The 23,723-nt window shown below is 41.7% G+C and overlaps 1 protein-coding gene across 2 annotated transcripts in view; it reads right to left on the reverse strand.

Moving 5' to 3' along the window:
• Positions 1–1,656: 1,656 nt before the first annotated feature.
• The window catches only part of MGST2 (microsomal glutathione S-transferase 2), a 42,453-nt gene continuing 20,386 nt past the window's right edge, over positions 1,657–23,723 (reverse strand). For both annotated transcript variants that reach the window (XM_003410376.4, XM_064285303.1), the window contains 3 exons: positions 10,661–10,731; positions 2,726–2,807; positions 1,657–2,242 (listed from right to left, as the gene is read on the reverse strand). In XM_003410376.4, coding sequence (XP_003410424.1) covers positions 2,110–2,242; positions 2,726–2,807; positions 10,661–10,731 — 286 coding nt within the window. In that variant the 3' untranslated portion in view covers positions 1,657–2,109. The remainder of the gene's footprint in view (positions 2,243–2,725; positions 2,808–10,660; positions 10,732–23,723) is intronic.

A 23,723-nucleotide genomic window follows, 5' to 3' on the forward strand; every position in this document is an offset into this window, starting at 1 on the left:
CCCTACGGAGCACAGTTCTACTCTGCACACATGGGGTTGCCAACAGTCGGAATACAATACCAACAAAACTCTTTTAGCAGCGAAATGTTCTTCTCCACTCCTTTTTCATGACATTGACTTTTTGAGGCAATGAATCTGACTTCTAAAAGTGAAATAAGTCAATTCACTAACAAAAAAAAATGTGTAACTGTCTAACAGGTCAGAAACTCCTGAAACTCATATCTCTATGGCCAGCACATTTACTCCTGTTAGCCAAACCTAATGGGAATTAAAATAATCAAGATGTTGCCTGGTGACAGTGGAATTTAGAATAAAGGAAATAAAGTCTATGCTTCAAATGCTTAAAGACACAGAGCTCTGACAGCTTCACGTACCCACTGCCACAATAGAGAAGGATATTCCAGGTGGACAAAATACTCAAATCAGCCTAAAAGGGCACCCTCTCCCAGAGCCCTTTTTGGGTGAGCCCTGCCAATATCTTCTTTTGCAACTCATCTTTTTTTTTTTTTTCTTTCCAAGAACCTCTTTTGAAAACTCCTTTTCCCACATTTTGTTTAACCAAATTGTGTGTGTGTGTTTATATATTTTATTTAGATCCAATTTTGGTATAAATCAGAAATTGTTTAAAAATCCTCAAGTGTAAGATTTGAAAAGTCGTGTGGGTTTTCGTTCGTTTGTTTGTTTCCCTTCCAAAGAATGTGACTACACAGTAATTGAGCTTTAGGGTCACTAATTTGCCCTCTCTCTTCCTTCCTTGTTTTCAGTGGATAAAACAATTAAAATATCACAATACAAGTCACTGCAACTGATCAGAATACAAAGGAAAAAGGGCATAGGGCCATATACCATTTTAAAGTATTAGCTCCATTTTACCTAAGAGAAAACCGAGGCACAGAGCTAAAGCAAGTGTTGCACTGCCAGCAAGTGGTAGAACAGGCTTGGCATAGGTTGGTTTTAGAGTCTTAACTACTTTGCTACAGTACTGCCTCTTACTGGCCAGGTGCCTTGTCCCAAGCCCAACAACCAGTGAGTGGGGGGACCTGAACTAGTATCCCGATATCCCCAGGCCCAGGCCAAGAGGTCCTCAATAGTACTTTGAGATATTTAGCACTGCTATTCGGAATGCAAGAGGTTGTTTTATCTTCTCCGCTACTATTCCGGAAACGCCGGTGCCTAAATGCCTTTCTTTTTGTTTTCATAGCCTTTGTAACTTCCTTTGGACCCACAAAAAAGAGAAGGCCCAATAGATTCTTGAAGATGGCCATACCAGATTCAAGGTTGTCCAATATTTTTCAGAAAAATTGACAGAGGGCTCTTCGCCTGAAGTTAAAATGTGTTATATAAATTCACAATCCCATTTCCCTAAGGTCCTTGAACACTGGGAGGTGGAATCGTTCCAATTTTACAGATGAATAAAGCAAAGAAAAATAATCTCCATTGTGCCAGAACAGTCCCCCAGACCCCAGTGACACCGAATGGGCAGTGGAGCCCAGTCCAGATTGCATAGCCTGACCGTCTTTCCCTTCCCCAGGGGCACGACTATTCATTTAGCCCTAGTCTCTGGGTAGTTCCTTGAAAATGATATGTCTTTTTTTTTTTTTCTTTATGAAGTACATTCCACAGCCAGGCTTGTTTTGTACTATTCGTTGATGACTCTCTTTGGCTACTCTATGTCTTTGCCTGACTCCCCCAGTGCCAGCCATCTGTTGCTTTCCTACAAGGAATGAAGAGGGCTTGGCTGCTTATCAGCATCTGTCTGGAACTTTCCTTCAAGAGAGAAGTGGTTCTCAAAGGCAGGCTCCGGTGGGGTCCAGAGAAATATGTTCCACAGTCAAGCTGCTTTGTCCAGATGCAAGCAGTCACAACCCCAGCACGCACCTTTAAAGCCAGAGTCAGCGCACAACTGGCGATACAGACACGTCTCCCCCAAAACAAGCCTCAGTTCATAAACACACCGGAAATGCATTCTCCACAGCAGGCGTTTTAACAACGTCATCTCAAGAAAAACAAAGCAAGACTTTTATTTTTTAAATTTAACTAGCTGACACCATATTGCCTGTAGGGTGAAAAGAGCATCTACAAGCATTAAGGGGAAGGGAGGGGAAAAGGTTAGAGGTGCCACCTCAGTTTCTTGGCAATATTGAGGTCCAGGTATTCATCCAGAAAGCTGTTTGCGATGCCCAGGGTGCCTAAGAAGGTCAGCAGGGCCAAAACCACCAGGCTCAACCGGAAACCTGTGACCCTGCGATCATGAGGGAGAGAGATGACAAACTGGAGAGTAATGACAAAGAAGGCGAGTCCTAGCTAGGCTGCTCATCATTGACACTGCCCTGAACTTGTGTGTTTTTTCTGCCATTTCAAAAGTTTGATTCACCACTTAAAGGGGTTGTCTAGCCAGAGTGGCTAATTGGCTTCTTTGAACATTCAGAAGATTATCAAGACTGGGCAGGATCATTTCCTTGGCAGCTTTTTGGAAGCAGTGCAAAATTTTTACAAGGATTTAAAGTATAGTGGTCAAGGAGCGCACATCCAGCGCACAATTTTATACTTGTATTTTTCCATCTCACTCCTAATTGTGTATGGCCTCAGGCAACATGGATCGCTTTTGCATCTATAACCATCAGTAATGAGAATACTTCCCACTAACCCAGACACCAAATGGGAAATTAATCCAGACTTTTTCTATCCTGCTACTTTTTGCCTAACTGCGTTATTGAGTTCTTACCTTTTTTTAACAGCTTCTGAATATCCAAAAAAGTACTGGTGACGGGCATACATGTACACCAGACCCAGAAAACTTGCCAAAGCTGTAGAAGAAAAAAAAAGAAGAAGATACAGACTACGATGGCAGTCTCTCAAAATGTGGTGTAAAGACTGAGAAAATATTCACAAAACATATATCCGATAGAAGACGTGTATCCTGAGTATACAGAGAATGCTCACAACTCAATAATAAAAACAACTCATTTTTTAAAATTGTCAAAAGATTTGAACAGACACTTTATATAGGAAAACAGGCACATGAACAAAATCTCAACATCATTGTTGTTGTTAGGTGCCGTCAAGTCAATTCTGACTCATAGCAACCCTATGCACAACAGAACAAAACACTGCCTGGTCCTGCGCCACCCTCACAATTATTGCAATGCTTGAGCCCACTGTTGTAGCCACTGTGTCAATCCATCTCATTGAGGGTCTTCCTCTTTTTCACTGACCTTCTACTTTACCAAGGATGATGTCCTTCTCCAGAGACTGATCCCTCCTGATAACGTCCAAAGTATGTAAGACGCAGTCTCGCCATCCTTGCTTCTAATAAGCATTCTGGTTGTACTTCTTCCAAGACAGATTTGTTCGTTCTTCTGGCAGTCCACGATATATTCAATATTCTTCACCAACACCACAATTCAAAGGTGTCAATTCTTCCATCTTCTTTATTCATTGTCCAGCTCGCACATGTGTATGAGGTAATTAAAAACACCATGGCTTGGCTCAGGTGTACCTTAGTCCTCAAGGTGACATCTTTGCTTTTCAACACTTTAAAGAGGTCCTTTGCAGCAGATGAGCCCAATGTAATGCATCTTATGATTTCTTGACTACTGCTTCCATGGGTGTTGATTGTGGATCCAAGTAAAATGAAATCCTTGGCAACTTCAATCTTTTCTCTGTTTATCATGATGTTGCTTATTGGTCCAGTGGTGAGGATTTTTGTTTTTTTATGTTGAGGTGTCATCCGTACTGAAGGCTGTGGTCTTTGATCTTCATCAGTCAGTGCTTCAAGTCCTCTTCACTTTCAGCAAGGAAGGTTTTGTCATCTGTGTAATGCAGGTTGTTAATGAGTCTTCCTCCAATCCTAATGCCCTGTTCTTCTTCATATAGTCCAGTTTATTGGATTATTTGCTCAGCATACAGATTGAATACATATGGTGAAAGGATGCAACCCTGAAGCACACCTTTCCTGACTTTAAGCCATGCAGTATCCCCTTGCTCTGTTTGAACAACTGCCTCTTGCTTGATCCATGTACAGATTCCTCATGAGCACAATTAAATGTGCTGGAATTCCCATTCTCTGCCATGTTATCCATAATATGTTATGATCCACACAGTTGAATGCCTTTGCATAGTCAATAAAACACAGGCAAATATCTTTCTGGTGTTCTCTGGTATTCAACATTACTAGTCATCAGCAAACTGCACTTGAAATTTGACAGCACTACAGACCCACCAGATTGGCTAAAATGAAAAAAGATTGACAACACAAAATGTTGGTGAGACTATAGAACAACTGGAATGCTAATACATTATTGGTGGGAATGCAATATGGTGCAATGGCTTTGAGAAAAAGTCTGGTACTTTCTATTAAAACTAAACATACTCTTACCTTTTGACCCAGAAATTTCATTTCTATGTATTTGCCCAAGAGAAATGAAAGCATATGTCCCTAAAAAGACTTGTATAAGAATGCTCATTGCAGCTTTATTCATAACAACCAAGAACTGGAAACAGCCCAGAGGCCTATCCACAGACAAGTAAATAACCAAACGGTGGGACAGTCATACAACAGAATAACACTCGGCAATGAAAAGAAACTACTGATGTGTGCAACAACATGGCAAACCTCAAAAACAGTTTGCTGAGTGAATGAAGCATTACACAAGAGTACATACTTTATGATTCCAATTATGTGAATTTCTATAATGGGAAAAACTAAAAGACAATGAAAAAAGCAGAACAATGTTTGTCTCTTGTCTTTTTTTTTTTTTTTTTAACATTTTGGCAGTCCACGATATATTCAATATTCTTCACCAACACCACAATTCAAAGGTGTCAATTCTTCCATCTTCTTTATTCATTGTCCAGCTCGCACATGTGTATGAGGTAATTAAAAACATGTGGCTTGGGTGAAAGTTTACACAGCAAATTAGTTTCCCATTCAACAATTTATACACATTTTGCTTCATGACATTAGTTGCAATTCCCTCAATGTGACAGCACTCTACCCACTTCCTCCCTGAGTTTCCTGATTCCTTCCATTTGTCCATCTTTCCTGCCCCTTCCTCCTTCTGAACTTTGCTTTTGGGCAAATGTTGCCTTTTGGTCTCATACGGTTGATTGTTCTGAGGAGCACGTTCCTCACAAGTGTTATTGTTCATTTTACAGGTCTGTATATTGTTTGACTGAAAGGGACTGGGTTCAGTTCCAGGTCTGAAGGATGCCTAAGGGCCTTAGTCTTGGGGATTCCACCAGTTTGTATTAGACCAGTAAGTCTGGTCTTTTTTAGGAATTTGAATTGTGTTCCACATTTTTCTCCCATTCTGTCCAGGACCTTCTACTGTGATCATGCTCAGAATGGTCGACTGTCTCTTGTCTTGAAGGAAGTGAGGATGGGGACTAACTGGGAGGGCATGAGGGAACTTTCTGGGTGGTGATCATGTTCTGTATCTTGATAGGGATTTGGTCACACAGGTGTATACACTTGTCAAAACTCAACAAATGGTACACTAAAACTTTGTGAATTTTACTATATGGAAATTTTATTTAAAAAATAAATGTAAAATGTGGTATGATGTTCTGTCGTTTTGTCCAGTGTAAAACATCAATGTCCTTCCTACCTTAGAGACCCTTTTTCTTCCACGGCACCTCACAGATGCAAATTGCCAGAGCTCTCTTGTAAACATTGGAGTCTATCTGTGGGACTCTGATATTGCTGGGTAAAATTACATTCATTATTTTATTTGGTCACAAACTCCTTTTATTTCTGCTATACCAGGTATGTTATTCTAAGCACTGAAAAGATAGAGACGCTACCTGCCTTTATGGAGTTTTCATTTTATCAGCAGACAGACAACAAACAAAATAATTAGAAGAAAATTACAGACTTGAAAGTGCCATGAAGGAAATGAAGAGAAATGGAAATTGGAGGAGGCTGCCTTTAGAAAGGGTCAGAGAAGGTCTCCCTGAGGGGATGACAGTCAGCTTACAGCCTGAAGGAAGGGGCCAAGTCAAGAGCTGGAGAAGTTGGGTTAGAGCCGCTGGCATCTCAGGAAGTCCAAGGATTCTGAGCACGCTGGTGGTTTTGAAACTCCCTATTCTAACTAATTACTCTAATAAAGTCAATGAGAACTGTCCAGGGGCAGTTAAAAGTTAAAGCAACTTACTTTGGAAAAGAAAATAATAGCAAGAAGATGCCCAAGAAATCCTTTCCTGACAGGCAGTTGGCCTAATTCAGCCCTTCATAATTGAAATCCAGCGGGTCAGATGGCAGAGCCTGAGTCCCATTATCGAAAAGCACTTTTCTTATTAGTTGTTAATGTGGTCTTACCTAACAAGGAACAATTACTCTCATTCACGCCCTTAGGGACAAAGGGTCACTTGAAATAAGGTTAAGAAGCCTTCTTCTAAAGAACATTTATCTGAAATTCCTCAGTTGGTGGTAAAAATCATAAGAAAGAGAATAATGGCAGTGCCTTTGGAAGCCACTGGATTTTGCTTTTATTTAAATCGTAGCAATCAAGTGTCAGACCCAAATAAGGCAATGAAATTTACCAGAAAGCAAAGGGGATGGGATTTCTCCGACTGAGGTAACAGGTGCTATGTCTGAGTCCCTGTTAAAGTGACAGACAGGGTTTGGGTAAAGCCCTCAGCTTGCCAAGGATGCCCCAGTCAAATAGAAAGTGGGTGTTTGTAGAGCTGCTACATATAAACATTAGCACTATATCCTTCGAACGTTTACGAAAAGGACCTGGGTTGTTGGAACAAATACCTATAGGCTCTGCTCTGTATCTGAAAGCTAATTTTTCCCTGTATTGGTTAAGGACAAGTTGGACAAATTCTCTGTATCTTAGTTTCCTCATCTGTAAAGTAGGAATTAATGACAGAACCTACCCCATAGGAAGATTTTAAATTCTATAATTATACACACAACATAATGTAAGTGTAAAACTTAAAACGGTACTTGTCACATAGTAAGGGCACAAGACGTATTAGCTATAATGTTTTTTAATGTTTTATTGTGATTTTGGAGAAAATTTACATGGCAAACTAGGTTCTCATTTAACAATTTCTAGACATATTATTCATACTGGTTACACTTTCACAATGTGTCAGCCTTCTCATTATTTCCATTCTGGTTGTTTTCTTCCCATTAATCTTGCTTCCCTATCCTCTCTTACTTCTCATCTCTGGTCTAGGGTAAATGTTGGCCATTAGGTCTCATTTAGATTATTTGGAGGAGCACAGGTGATGTTATTTATTTTATGAGCCACTCTGTCTTCTGGCTTATAGATGACCACCGGGACTGGTTTGAGTCCCAAGTTTAAAGGATATTCCAGGGCAATAGTCTCAGCAGTTCCTCTAGTCTCTACTGGTCCAGTAAGTCTGGACTTTTTTAGATATTTGAGTTCTCTTCTATGTTTTTCTTCCATTCTATCCGAGACCATCTACAGTCCTGCACCGCATAACATCCGTTCAGGCAATGTCTGGGCACATATACGTCTGTGGTCCTGTGATGTTAAAATAAAAAAACAAAACCAAACCCATTGCCATTGAGTCAGTTCCAACTCATAGCCACTCTATAGGACAGGGTAGAACTCCCCCCTAGGGTTTCCAAGGAGCAGCTGGTGGATTCGAACTGCTGACCTTTTGTTTAGCAGCCGAGCTGTTAACCACTGCACCACCAGGGCTCCTAAGGTTACAATAGAGTTCAAAAATCCTGATTGGATTTACTGATTAGGTAGTAGATAAGAACTACTTTAGGTGAAAGGAAGGACAATACTCAATACAGGGAAGGTCAGCTCAACTGGACTGGACCAAAAGCAAAGAAGTTTCCTGGATAAACTGAATGCTTTGAAGGTCAGCGGAGCAAGGGCAGGGGTTTAGGGACTATGGCTTCAGGGGACATCTAAGTCAATTGGCAAAATAAATTCTATTAAGAAAACATTTTGCATCCCACTTTGAAGTGTGGCGTCTGGGGTCTTAAATGCTAACAAGCGGCCATCTAAGATGCATCAATTGGTCTCAATCCACCTGGATCAAAGGAGAATGAAGAACACCAAGGTCACAAGATAATTATGAACCCAAGAGACAGAAAGGGCCACATGAACTAGAGACTTACATCATCCTGAGACCAGAAGATGACTGCCCTGACAGGGAACACAACAGAGAACCCCTGAGGGAGCAGGAGAAGAGTGGGATGCAGACCCCAAATTCTCATAAAAAGACCAGACTTAATGGTCTGACTGAGACTAGAAGAATCCCGGCGGTTATGGTCCCCAAACCTTCTGTTGGCCCATGACAGAAACCATTCCCGAAGACAACTCATCAGACAGGGAATGGACTGGACAATGGGGTTGGAGAGAGATGCTGATGAGGAGTGAGCTGCTTATATCAGGGGGACACTTGAGACTGTGTTGGCAACTCCTGTCTGGAGGGGAGATGGGAGGATAGAGAGGGCTAGAAACTGGCAAAACCGTCACGAAAGGAGAGACTGGAAGGAGGGAGTGGGCTGATTCATTGGGGGAGAATAAATGGGAGTATGTAGTAAGGTGTATATAAGTTTATATGTGAGAGACTGACTTGATTTGTAAACTTTCACTTAAAGAGCACAATAAAAATTATTAAAAAAAAAAAAAAGTCCTGATTGGAGAATGGGATGTAGTGAATGCAAGAGCTTTCCACACGCAATATGTGAATCTCACAGCTCCTATATATGAAGCCAGTGGTACAGTACATATATAATCTATAATACATATGTCTTGATAATCAAACACATATGTTACTGGCTTATGTATGTACTGTACTTTCTATCTAAAAAGTTTACTGTATAACAATGTATGCTTCGACTTATAGGCAGCAGAATCCAATCTTATGTTAGGCGCATCTCTTGAGTGTTGTAGCATTATCTGTTTAACTTTCTTTCAAAAATATTACTGTGAAATGCATCAGGGCTCCCAGACTTGGCAAAAACCAGTGCTAGTGATAGCAGCAGCAAGAGGCAAAGGAGAAGTATCAATTTGGAAATGAAACAAAAGGTTATTAAATAACATGAAGGTGGAAAATCAGTGAATGCTACGGCTGGAGATTTGGGCATGTTGCACTCTACAATCATGATGACCCTCAAAAACAAAGAAAAAATTCTCCAAGGTATTAAAGGATCGATTCCACTGAAAGCTAAATGGCTTACAAAAATACGAGAAGGACCTATGTCAGATATGGAGAAATTGCTAATGACATGGATTGAGGACCAAACACAAAAGTGAATCCTTCTCAGCACGTTGAAGATCACTGCTAAAGCACAAAGCTTAAAGAAAACACAGGACCAGACTATGACATGGTGTTCACAAAACATCCAAATCACATATCATCCTATTTCACAAAACATACCGTGGACACTGAGGCCCTGGTGGCACAATGATTAAGAACTTGGCTACTAACCAAAAGGCCAGCAGTTCAAATCCATCAGCCACTCCTTGGAAACTTTACGGGGCAGTTCTACTCTGCCCTGTAGGGTAGCTATGAGTCAAAATCGACTAGACGGCAAAAGGTTTGGTTTTTTTGGTTTATCGTGGATGTTAAGTGACATATGACTATATTGTGTCTCTGGTCAGAACAGTCAGTAGTGGTGGCCAGGCACCATCTCGTTCTTCTTGTCTCAAGGTAGGTATGCTCATGGTTCATGTAGACTATTCAAAAATTAGTCCTGTAGACTTTGAGTCTTTGGTTTCCTTCTGTCTTTTTTTCTCCGGGTGCATAAAGATCAATAGTTGTAAACCAGAGACTCCATCAGCTTGAGAATGGAAGAACCAGATGGTACCCGGCTACCACCAATGACTGCCCTGACGGTGAATATAACAAAGAATCCCTGATGGAGCAGGAGGAAAGTGGGATGCAGACCTCACATTCTGGTAAAAAGACCAGACTTAATGGTCTGACTGAGACTGGAGGGACCCCACAGGTCATGGCCCCCAGACTCTCTGTTAGTCCAAAACTAAAACCATTCTTGATGCCAACTCTTCAGACAAAGATTAGACTGGATGATAAGACATAAAATGATACTGGTCAGGAGTGTACTTCTTAGCTCAAGTAGACACGTGAGACTATATGGGCAGCCCCTGTCTGGAGGTCAGATGAAAAGGCAGAGGTTGAATGGACATGGGAAATATGGGGTGGAGAGGAGGAGTGTGCTGTCACATTGTAGGGAGAGCAACTAATCACATAACAATTGTGTGTATAAGTTTTTGTATGAGAAACTGACTTGAATTGTAAACTTTCACTTAAAGCACAACAACAAAAAAAAAACAATAGTTGTATCTTAGATGCCCGTTCACAATAGCTGTAATTATTAAGGTGAATTCAGTGTTCTGTTCCTGCAGTTAAATTAGTATTAGACTCTCAGATTTGAAGACAAAGCTCACGTCATTTTCATTCTTGAGTATTCAGCACTCAGTTTCTTCCAAATAAAACAACATATCTACACTGGATTAAATTGTAATTAAACTAAAATTAGCATATCTACAGCAGAGTCCTCTTTGATGGACACAGACATTGCTTATTTTGTTTAAAACGATTTCCAGGGTCAGCGGATGTGCTCCTGCACATCTGTACCACGATAGCTCTAAGCACCACGGTCATCATTAGAACAGAGTTGACTGTATTTTAAAATTACCTTGGTTGAAATACCACCCAGCCATCCAGAATGCAAGCATAAATACGGGATAAAACTCCACACAGTTTTGTCTGCAGGAAAAAAACAAAGTCACAGGTTATTTTATGAGAAAGCCATAGACTAGAGCATCATTTTTTTCATCTAGAGGTAAACATCCAGTCTATTCTTACAAAACCATATAAGAATGTACATGAAGAGCTTAAACAATCATTACATTCAAAATGAGTTTTTCGAGGTGGAATTCAGACATGGTTTAAACCTCAGAGCAAAAGAATCACTCTCCTACATGTAAGTTGCCAGCAGTAGAAATGAATCATAGCTCTTTTCCAAAAGACAGTCTGTGAGATGGTCCTGATTCTGAGCCCTGAACAACATTCTATATCTTATGTACCAAAAAAACCAAACCCGTTGCCATTGCATCAATTCCGACTCACAACGATCCTATAGGAAAGGGTAGAATTGCCCCATAGGGTTTCCAAGGAGCAGCTGGTGGATTCGAACTGCTGACCTTTTGGTTAGCAGCCAAGCTCTTAACCACTATGCTACCAGGGCTCCATACCTTATCTAAAGAACCCGAAAATTAACTCAATTCATATTAAGTGAATTTCATTCAAAAAATTCTCTCATATCCATTGCCTTCCTCTTCGGTCACTCAGTAACATTAAAAAGTGGTCTGTAGACAATCCTTCTAAAACCTCCTGAAGTAAATTAATGAGTATATTTCATTCCCATTTTACTGAGGAAGAAACTAAGGAATCAAACGTAGACAACATCTGGTTTCAAAGCTTTGTCCTAATGTCAAGTCAAATTGCCTCTATTCATAGGAGACTTGGATGGAAAATGTGATACTATTTTAAGCAAAAGGGAATAATTCTTTGGGAACTATAATTAATTCATCTGCACCTAGAAAAGGGAAAAAAGGTGAATTATATTCATCCTCCTTCCTGTGCTACACCCCCAAGTAGTCTTGGTTAGGTTAGCAGAGGTCTTTGCTGGCAATATTACAACCATCAAGAACTTTAATGTGATTTGGTAATGAGGTCTTGAGTAGACCTTGGTGGAAAAATCATAGTCTGAAGGATTATAAATGATCCCACATCCTTCCTTAAAGCCTTAATGCTTAAGGACTTAAGGCTATGAGGCAGTTGACCCAGAAATAGTTGATGCTGGTTCATGAAGACCTAGGTCTCCTAGTCCAGGTCACCATGGGTTATCTTTTGTTACTTAATGAAAAAAAAGAGAGCATTATTACAAAGCATAATTCTTCCTTCATTCTCCATAATGCCACAAGGAATTGTGGATGGGTCAGCTCAACCTTATTAGCTTAAGCCTCACTACATGAGAAAAAGCTCCTCCTTAATAATTCAATTATCTCCTAAAGCTGGATAAGAAAACTGCATCATCACCAGACTCAATGGTTGGTGAAGAATCCTGAGGCACAAATGGAAAACTTTAATCCCTCCAGCAGAGATGAATGTGAGGTTACCTACGCAGCTGTCTGAGAGCTATGAGAGAGATAAGAGACACAAAAGAACATTGGAAATGGCTAATGGGAATGCAAAATTGCCCTCCTCTTCATTTTCTTACTGTTGTCCTTAAAGCTTTGCCTAGAGCCTAACACAGATGTCCTCACAAACCACAGGCACAACTTTCTAGTATTCAGAGACGTAACCAAGATTTTGTTTGTTTGTTTATTTTTTCTGCTGTTTCCTAGCTGTCATGGTTAGTTTTATGTGTCAGCTTGGCTAGGCTATTAAAAAAAAAAAAACAAAAAACCGTTGTGTCATCAAGTTGATTCCAACCCGTAGCGACCCTAATGGACCGAGTAGAACTGCCCCATAGGGTTTCCAAGGAGTACCTGCTAGATTCGAACTGCCGACATTTTGGCTAGTAGCTGTAGCTCTTAACCACTACACCACCAGTGCTACCCAATTATTCAATCAAACACTAATCTAGACACTGTGAAGGTATTTTTTAGATGCAGTTAAAATCTATCAATCAGTTGACTTTAAGGAGATTATCCTCAATAATTTGAGTAGCTTCATCCAATCAGTTGAAAGGCCTTAAAAGCAAAACTGAGGTTTCTCTAAGGAAGAACTTCTACCTCAAAACAGCAGCATCAACTCCTGCCTGAGAGTTTCCACCCTGCCAGCATACTCTACACATTTTGGACTTGCCAGCCCCCCATTCACATTAGCCAGTTGTGTGAGGGATATATATATATATATATATATTCTCCTGCTGAGTTTATCTCTCTGGAGAACCTTAACTGATACACCATCTTTGGCATTATTTTGCTTTTGATATTTGCCTTTTTACTAATTTGTCTTTAAATTTTTAAGTTGTTATGACAGGTTAAGTGAAAAGATTTATAAATTTGTATAATTACAGGTATGTAAAAAATAAATGGCTTCCCAATATTTCCTTTCCTTTGGCTAAATCCATGGACCTGTTCTCCACAAAGTCAAAGAGAGCAATAGCTCTACTCTTCCCACAGTTCGTCGGGGCTTTTTATGACCCTTGCAGAAACAGAACACAATTGTCCCATCTTTTATTCAGTCTTGTAACACACCTTTTATTCCACAATTAAGGATTGTTCTGCTACAATATATTTTAATTAAAAATTAGCTGTGATGAAATTTTTTCAAAAGCACCTTTAAAAGCAGCCCACTTCATCCTTCATAAAAGTCTAACTATTTAGAGATCTTCCTTTACACTAAAGTAGTGGCCTTGGTTTGGCACTTGAGGGCAGAGGGATAATATTGTATAAAAGCCAAAACCCAAACCCATTGCCATCGAATCGATTTGGACTCATAGCGACCCTATAGGACAGAGCAGAACTGCCCCATATGGTTTCCAAGGAGCACCTGGTGGATTTGAACTGCCAACCTTTTGTTTAGCAGCCATAGGTCTTAACCACTGTACCACCAGGGTTTCCAATATTGTGTAAGAGGGTCCTAAACAAACAAATAAAAAAAATAGTCAAACCCATTGCCATCGAGTTGATTCCGACTCATAGTGACCCTGTAAGACAAAGTAAAATTGCCCCCATAGGGTTTCCAAGGAGTGGCTGGTGGATTTGAACTGCTGAACTTTTGGTTAGCAGCCGAGTTCTTTACTGCACCACCAGGGCTCCAAGAGGGTCCTAGCCAAGCCCCAACAGCCAAACTGCAGCACAGGGGCAGAGGCGGTGGGCCCACAGCCTTTTTGGGTATCTGTCTACACAAGTTGACATGCCTGTGTTCTTTTGTGTCTCTTATCTGAAAGAGAAGCCCTGGTGGTGCAGTGGTTAAGTGCTACAGCTGCTAATCCACCAGGCGCTCCTTGGAAGCCCTATGGGGCAGTTCTACTCTGTCCTAGAGGGTTGCTATGGGTCAGAATCCACTGGATGGTGTGACCCTAACACCTCATAGCATGTTTTCTCCTTTTCAAAATGGGTGATAGAGAGCTTGGCATAATTAATGTCATAATGATACTCTAAGTAACCTATAAGTTTTTTTTGCTTGGCATTTTGTACACTCTCACTTTCAATATTCTGTTTTTATTACACCAGCTGCACTGGTCTCTTTCCAAAATGGTTCGGGGCCTCCTCAGCTCTTGCAGCCTTGGTCTCCCTTTTCTGCTTTGTTCTCTTGGGGATGGCCTTCAGCCTGCAAGGCGGCAGCTAAGAAAGCTGCCTGGAGCTTTTGATCTGCAACTTTCTTTCTTGCTCCTTATCTCCGTCAGGGTAAACTTGGCAGGCCAATTCCACTAGCCGAGAGACTTATAAGTTTTGTTTTTTGTTTTTGTTTTTGTTTTTGCCTGTTACAAACCTAAAGATTAGAGTCCAGATGTCTGGCATGCAAAGCTTTAGTCTAATAAACAGGTTCTTGTAGTTGTTTTGTGATATATGCTCATCAGACCATCTGTGGGCTGTGTGCTCAGAAACATTATGTAACCCTTGCAAAAATAATACACAAGCTCTGATGTAGAAATTGCCCTTCAGGACTCCGTAAAGACAGCTTGCGTTGCTGCTGGACTTCCTGTTGGTGTCACCTCCTAATAAACTTTCTCTCTCTTTCTGACTTGGAGTATGTTTCATTGCACGGACCCTAATCAGCCAACAATGGCAACAGGTTTGTTTTTTTGTTTTGTTTTGTTTTTTTTAATCTGAGAGAGGAAGGAAAGTGACTGCTATGGATTGAATTGTGTCACCAAAAAATATGTGTTGGAATCCTAACCTGTGGATCTAATCCTACACCTGTGCATATAATCCTATTTGAAAATAGGATAGTCTTTGTTATGTTAATAGGGCCATGTCAGTGTAGGGTGTGTCCTAAATAAAATCACTTCTGAGACATAAAAAGAGCAAATTAGATGCAGAAGCAGGCACAAACGGGGGAGGGAGACACCCCGTGAAGATTACCAAGAGACCAAGGAATCCCAGAGCTACAGGAGCTGAGATGGAGACCTTCCCTCAAAGCTGACAGAGAGAGAGGCTTCCCTAGAGCCGGTGTCCTGAATTTAAAGTCACTCACATGTGGTATTTCTGTTACAGCTGCACTAGACAACTAACACGGTGGCGTTTTAGGCAAGAAAGAGTGAAGAAATGAGAATGAGGAGCATGTCTTATCCCCCTCCCCAACCCAAGGAACTGGTTTTAAATGTTAGTGGAGACCAGCCTGGCAGCTGAAAACCCATCTTTTTTTTTTTCTCTTAGGTTTCCCCAGATCATGCCGGGGTCTAGATTTTATCTGTTTTTTAATTGTACTTTAGATGAAGGTTTACAAAACAAACTATCTTCTCATTAAACAATTAGTACACATATTGTTTTATGACATTGGTTACCAATCCCATGACATGTTAACACTCTCCTTTCTCAACCTTGGGTTCCCAATCACCAGCTTTCCTGTCCCCTCCTGCTTTGTAGTCCTTGCCCATGGGCTGGTGTACCTCTTTAGTCTCGTTTTGTTTCATGGGCCTGTCTAATCTTCGCCTGAAGGGTGAACCTCATGAGTGACTTCATTACGGAGCTAAAGGGGTGTCCACGGCCATACTCTCGGGGTGAAAGCCCATCTTCATTAAACACTTTGTAAGACTCTGGACACAAGCTGTGCCGTGCCTCAAATGACAAAAGTGACAAAAAGTCGGGGAGAACTACACTCTCGCCTCCCCGCCACAGACCTTAAAGCAGCCCCAGTAGTTATGGAAGATGGTCCAGAACCTGGGGAGGGGGCACTGTGCTCACAGAGGACACTGCAGCAGGGCAGTGGCACGGCCCTCTATTAAATTGCTTGCAAGCAGAGGCTGTGTCCCCGTTCACATCCCCTGGGACTCCCAGAAGTAACAGGGACAATGGGAAGGGGATGCTGAGATCCTGGATAAGCAGAGGTGGCTAGGAGCCATTGAGATTCTGACAAGAATGTTGACGTAACTGCAAAACCTGGAGTAATTGGGCAATTTAGCACCATGTGTCTGCACCCTCCTCTCCCCAAAAATGGATCCATTTATCCCTACAAGCAGATACTCACTGCTGGTCTCACCTGAACCCCATGTCCCAATTCTGCACATTGTACTTCTCTCTGGGTTCCTCTTTTACTAACCTGCCTCAAACCCAACTCCCTCTGAAATGAGGCTTTGCCCATTTCTTGCTACCATCTTTCAGAGACTGAAAATAATCCTCTGACCACCAGTCCCAGGGCCCCACTATTTGCTGACCATCTTCTCAGTTGATTGGCTGCCCAAGTGGAAAGAACACCAGGTCTTGCTTGACCTTGGAATGCCTGGAATTATATCCTACCTGAGCATCATGACCTTCTCCCCCTCCTCCACCACATGACCATGTCCTTCTGCCATCAACACTTCCTCTAAGCCCCTCCAATGCCCCTCACCACGGTCAAGTGGTCACACACCTAGTTGTGTCCCAGGAGAACTCATTCTCAGCAAGCTGCCAACATTGTTTAACTCAAGGGCACCGAACTCTGAAAACGTGTTCTTGACAATCTTATCAGTGGCTAATTACAGATGTTGACATGAAAACATGTTTTTGGACATGAGGGCAGTTATATTCTATTCTCTTATTATAGACGATCCTCAGGAAAATCCCCCAACAGGACACAAAACAACTGGCAACAGCCACTTATCACTTTCCTTTTGTGTGGGAACGGGGGATATGATTGATGGTAACCACCAGTGGACAGCCCGTTTCCTGCAACATACCTGCATGACCACCCGTTCCCTGGCTAGAGCCCCCTTTGTGCGATAATCCTGTGTCCTTGCTCTTTTGATATTTAAGCTTCTCATAAAAAGATTAAGGAGAAGCATGTCCTTTGTTATAAGCAGATGTCACTGCAGGCCTCAAATTATAAATGGGGAATCATAACAGAAAGGTCTTTGCTGGAGGGACAGTAGGGTGACTAACTGTCCTGGTTTGCCTGGGACTGAGGAGGTTCCTAGGACATGGAACTTTCAGTGTCAAAATTGGGAAGGACCTGGGCAAATTGGTCAGTGCCCTAAGATCAGTCTGATGGAAACTGTGGAGACTGAGTAGTTAAAGCTGTCCGTCCCCAACACCATGGGAACCTGGGTGTGAGGCTCAGACATTGGACTTCTGCAGATTCCCATCTGAGCCACAGGACTGGGAGCACGGGGGTAGTCCTGACCTAAGTACCATTTGAGCCCTGAGTTTAAGAATGGCCAACAATGACCAATTTCAGTTATTAAGTATACTGAAAAGTTATCTCATTTTGAAAAAAAGAATCAAATTATGGCCCGGCAGCTCCAAGTCTGGCTGTTCCTAAAACACTACTCTTCAAATGTTTTCATTAAGTAGCCTGAACAGTAAAAAAATAAGAAGAAAATTGTCATGGAGTCAATTCCACTCATGGCGATCCCACGTGTTACAGAGTAGAACTGCTCCATAGGGTTTCCTTGGCTGTAATCTTTACAGAAGCACATCGCCAGGCCTTTCTTTCTTCCATGGTGCCTCCAGGTGGGTTCAAACTGCCAACCTTTCAGTTACCAACTGAGAACACACCCGAGGCAACCAACAAAGATGGGGTAAAGTTGTTGCTGTGTTTGGATTTGGGTTGGGTTACTTCCTGCCAATGGAAAGTGGATGAAAATGAAACTTGTTACTTATAGGCCAAACGGTTAAGTAGCTGGTGTGCCAAAGTCTCTTTGCCCAGCCACTGACTAAGTGGAGAGAACTCTGAGCAACTGGATGAGGAGCCGTTCAATGGAAGGAGACTGGGCCTCTAAATGGAAGGAAGGTTACCCAACCAGGAGGAGTCATACAGGACTGGGATGTAAGCATGACATAAGCTTCCATTGTGTTAAACCAGTGAGAATTTGGGATTTTTTTTTTTTTTTTTTATAGTGTCATGGATTGAATCATGTCCCCTAAAAATATCTGTCAACTTGGCTGGGCCATGATTCTCAGCATTGTGTGACTGTCCACCACTTTATGTGATTGTCCACCATTTTATGTGATTTTCCTATATGTTGTAAATCCTATCACTATGATGTAATAAGATGGATTAGCAGCATTATATTGACGAGGTCTACAAGATCAGGTAGTGTCTTAAGCCAATCCCTTTTGAGACATAAAAGAGAAGCAAGCAGAGAGACAGTGGAACCTCATACACCAAGACAGCAGCACCAGGAGCAGAGCACGTCCTTTGAACCTGTAGTCCCTGTGCCTGAGAAGCTCCTATACCAGGGGAAGATTGAGGACAAGGACACTCCTCCAGAGCCGAGAGAAAGAGAAAGCCTTCCGCTATAGCTGATGCCCTGAATTTGGACTTTCAGCCTACTTTACTGTCAGAAAATAAAATTTTTTTAATACAGTTTTTATTGTGCTTTAAGTGAAAGTTTACAAATCTAGTCAGTCTCTCACATAAAAACTTATATACACCTTGCTACATACTCCCAATTACTCTCCCCCTAATGAGACAGCCCGCTCTCTCCCTCCACTCTCTCTTTTCCTGTCCATTTCGCCAGCTTCTAACCCCCTCTAACCTCTCATTTCCCCTCCAGGCAGGAGATGCCAACATAGTCTCAAGTGTCCACCTGATCCAAGCAGCTCACTCCTCACCAGCATCCCTCTCCAACCCATCGTCCAGTCCAATCCAAGTCTGAAGAGTTGGCTTCGGGAATCGTTCCTGTCCTGGGCCAACAGAAGGTCTAGGGGCCATGACATCCGGGGTCCTTCCAGTCCCAGTCAGACCATTAAGTCTGGTCTTATGAGAATTTGGGGTCTGCATCCCACTGCTCTCCTGCTCCCTCAGGGGTTCTCTGTTGTGTTCCCTGTCAGGGCAGTCATCGGTTGTAGCCGGGCACCATGTACTTCTTCTGGTCTCAGGATGATGTAGTCCCTAGTTCATGTGCCCCTTTCTGTCTCTTGGGCTCGTAATCACCTTGTGCGTCCTTGGTGTTCTTCATTCTCCTTTGATCCAGGTGGGTTGAGACCAATTGATGCATCCTAGATGGCTGCTTGCTAGCATTTAAGACCCCAGACACCACTCTTCAAAGTGGGATGCAGAATGTTTTCTTAATAGATTTTATTCTGCCAATTGACTTAGATGTCCCCTGAAATCATGGTCTCCAAACCCCTGCCCCTGCTACGCCGGCCTTCGAAGCATTCAGTTTATTCAGGAAACTTCTTTGCTTTTGGTTTAGTGCAGTTGTGCTGACCTCCCCTATATTCTGTGTTGTCTTTTCCTTCACTTAAAGTAGTTCCTATCTACCATCTAATTAGCGAATACCCCTCTCCCACCTTCCCTCCCTCCCTCCTCTCGTAACCACAAAAGAATGTTTTCTTCTCAGTTTAAACTATTTCTCAAGTTCTTATAATAGTGGTCTTATACAATACTTGCCCTTTTGCATCTGACTAATTTCACTCAGCATAATGCCTTCCAGGTTCCTCCAAGTTATGAAATGTTTCACAGATTCCTCACTCTTCTTTACCGATGCATAGTATTCCGTTGTGTGAATATACTATAATTTATTTATCCATTCATCCGTTGATGTGCACCTTGGTTGCTTCCACCTTTTTGCTATTGTAAACAGTGCTGCAATAAGCATGGGTGTGCATATATCTGTTCGTGTAAAGGCTCTTATTTCTCTAGGTTATATTCCAAGGAGTGGGATTGCTGGATCGTATGATAGTTCTATTTCTAGCTTCTTCAGGAAGCGCCAAATCGATTTCCAAAGTGGTTGTACCATTTGACATTCCCACCAGCAGTGTAGAAGTGTTCCAATCTCTCCATAGCCCCTCCAACATCTATTCTTTTGTGTTTTTTGGATTAATGCCAGCCTTTTTTGTTGAAGTGAGATGAAATCTCACTGTAGTTTTGATCTGCATTTCTCTAATGGCTAATGATAGTGAACATTTCCTCATATATCTGTTAGCTACCTGAATGTCTTCTTTAGTGAAGTGTCTATTCACACCTTTTGCCCATTTTTTAATAGGGTTATTTGTCTTTTTGTAGTTGAGTTTTTGCAGTATCATGTAGATTTTAGAGATCAGGCGCTGATCAGAAATGTCATAGCTAAAAACTTTTTCCCAATCTGTAGTAGTCTTTTTACCCTTTTGGTGAAGTCTTTGGATGAGCATAGGTGTTTGATTTTTCGGAGCTCCCAGTTATCTAGTTTTTCTTCTGCATTCTTAATAATGTTTTGTATACCGTTTATGCCATGTATTAGGGCTCCTAACGTTGTCCCTATTTTTTCTTCCATGATCTTTATCGTTTCAGATTTTATATTTAGGTCTTTAATCCATTTTGAGCTCATTTTTGTGCATGGAGTGAGGTATGGGTCTTGCTTCATTTTTTTGCAGATGGCTATCCAGTTATGCCAGCACCATTTTTTAAAAAGACTGTCTTTTCCCCATTGAACTGTTTTGGGGCCTTTGTCAAATATCAACTGCTCATATGTGGATGGATTTATGTCTGAATTCTCCATTCTGTTCCATTGGTCTATGTATTTGTTGTTGTACCAGTACCAGGCTGTTTTGACTACTGTGGCGGGAAAAAAAAAAAAAAAAATTTTTTTTGAGGTATAATAAGTTCTAAAATCAGGTAATTTAAGGCCTCCCACTTTGTTCTTCTTTTTCAGCAATGCCTTATTTATCCGGGGCCTCTTTCCCTTCCATATGAAGTTGGTGATTTGTTTCTTCATCTCATTAAAGAATGTCGTTGGGATTTGGATTGGAATTGCATTAAATGTACAGATCACTTTTGGTAGAACAGACATTTTTGTAATGTTAAGTCTTCCTATCTTTGAGCAAGGTATGTTTTTCCACTTATGTAGGTGTCTTTTGGTTTCTTGCAGAAGTGTACTGTAGTTTTCTTTGTACAGGTCTTTTATGTCTCTGGTAAGATTCATTCCTAAGTATTTTATCTTCTTGTCGGCTACTGTAAGTGGCATTGATTTGGTGACTTCCTCTTCAATGTTCTTTTTGTTGGTGTAGAGGAATCCAACTGATTTTTTTTATATGTTTATCTTGTATCCCGATACTCTGCTGAACTCTTCTATTAGTTTCAGTAGTTTTCTGGAGGATTCCTTAGGATTTTCTGTGTATAAGATCATGTCATCTGCAAATAGAGATACTTTGACTTCTTCCTTGCCAATCTGGATGCCCTTTATTTCTTTATCTAGCCTAATTGCTCTGGCAAGGACCTCCAACACAATGTTGAATAAGAGCAGTGATAAAGGGTATCCTTGGAGAAAATTAATTTTTGTTAAAGCCGTCCACTTGTGGTATTTCTGTTATAGCAGCACTGACTTATAGCTAATACATTCAACTGCAAAAGAAAGTCATGTAACATTATAAAACACACACAAAACAAAAATTAAATGATAAGATTCTAAGAATAAATATAACTAGAACCTCCAATGTTTCATACGCCCACAGTAGATGACTTAGTGCCCCCGCCTCCCCCACAATAAGGGGTGTGTGTACACATCTCTTGAGAGATCTGTAGCCTAAAGCATTTCTGAATATTTCTGCTATTTCATAGACAGATTCAATAGATGTGAACACACAACATGAAGCTTTGTTCACAACAATCTTGTTCATAGAAAATCTGAAACATTCTCCAAAGAGGAAACCTCAGACTTATAGCATGACATCTTTTTAAAAATAAAAAACAGAGAAGGCAATTTAAAGACCTTCTTACAAGGTTTTCCTCTTTCAGTTGTTTAGTTTGCCCCTTCTACTTTCTGCTTTTGTTCTGGTGACTGCTGCTGGGAAGCTGTGGGCTGTACACTGCTCTGAGCTGCTTGCACCGCTAAAAGATGGCCCAGCCTCCGTCGGCTGATGTTAGAGCCTGGAAAGTTGGCCAGGTTATTACACAGAGGGGGGTCAGAGCAATGGGTTAATATGCCTGGAAAAGGCCTGGAGATGAGTTTGCTGGCATTAATCTTCTCATGAAGATCTGTAGCCATCTAAATTGCTCCTTGTCAAGAAACTTCTTCAAGTGATGAAGATCCAGTGTGGGGACACTATCAGGAGGCTGCTGCTGGCGGCAGAAGGGCACGAGTCTAACCACCACTCTTCATTGGTGGTGGTGATAAGGAGCAGAATAAGCTGATGAGGGAGGGAGGCTTGCAGTTCATCCAGATTCCAGCTGGCTGTCGTCCGTACCCTGACTACCTGCAGAATCACTGCCATCACACAGTACACAATACTGGGGAAGCCAGCACAACTTGACCAAGGAAAAGTCATGGAAGCTTCACAGACACATCCAAACTCCCTGAGGGACCGAGTTACTGGGCTGAGCACTGGAGGCCATGGTCTCGAGGGACATCTAGCTCAACTGGCATAACATAGCTTATAAAGAAAATATCCTGCTTACAACTGTGGTGAGTAGTGTCTAGGGTCTTAAAACCCTGAAAGCCACCATCTAAGATACTCTACTGGTCCCATCTCGGCTGGAGAAAAGAAGAATGAAGAAAGCCAAAGACACAAGGGAAAGGTTAGTCCAAAAAACTAATGGACCACAACTACTACAGCCTCCACCAGACTGAGTCCAGCACAACTAGATGGTGCTGGGCTATCACCACAGACTGCTCTGACAGTAGAGGGTCCCTGACAGAGCAGGAGAAAAAGGTAGAACAAAATTCAAATTCACACACACACAAAAAAAGGCCAGGCTTGCTGGTCTGACAGGAACTGGAGAAACCCCAAGAGTATGGCCCCCAGACACCCTTTTAACTCAGTACCGAAATCACTCCAAGGTTCCCCCTTCAGCCAAAGATTAGGCGGGTCTATATGGCCAACAATAACACACGTGAGGGGCGTACTTCATAGTTCAATCAAGTATATGAGACTAAATGGGCACACCAGTCCAAAGCAAAGACAAGAAGACAGGAAAGCTGGACACCCAGGGTGGAGAAGGGCAGAGTGTTGACACATTGTGAGGTTGGCAACAAATGTCACAAAATAATTTGTGTATTAATTGTTTAATGAGAAACTAATTTGTTCTGCAAACTTGCACCTAAACCACAATAAAAAATAAACTAAAAAAAACAAGAATTAGTCATTATGATTTTCCCTGCTTGGGTGACAGTAGCTGTTTGGTGGTTTGTGACAGTGGACGTCGGAGTTTGAAGAATTCATCAGTGACAGCCAATCTCTTATCTTGGGGATCCCTGTTGCTGTTAACTGCCATCAAGGAGGCCCCTGGCAACCCCATGCACAATGGCACAAAATACTGCCTGGTCCTGTGACATCCCCACGATCAGCTGCAGATCAGACCATTTGTAGTCCATAGGGTTTTCACTGGCTGATTTTTGAAAGTAGATCACCAGGCCTTTCTTTCTAGTCTGCCTTAGTCTGGAAGCTCAGCTGAAACCTGTTCACCATCATAGCAACATGCAAACTTCTGCTGAGAGACGAGATGTCGCTGTGCATGAGGTACCAGGAATCGAACCCACCTCTCCCGCATGGAAGGCAAGAATTCTACCACTGAACCACCAATGCCTCCTAGGGATCCTGAGCCCCTTTATAGTAACTCAGTACAGAAGTACACCTAGTGTTTCCAGCAACCCTAGGTGGCGTAGTGGTTAAGTGCTGCAGCTG

This window comes from Loxodonta africana, chromosome 5, assembly GCF_030014295.1.
Source record: "Loxodonta africana isolate mLoxAfr1 chromosome 5, mLoxAfr1.hap2, whole genome shotgun sequence".
NCBI lineage: Eukaryota > Metazoa > Chordata > Mammalia > Proboscidea > Elephantidae > Loxodonta > Loxodonta africana.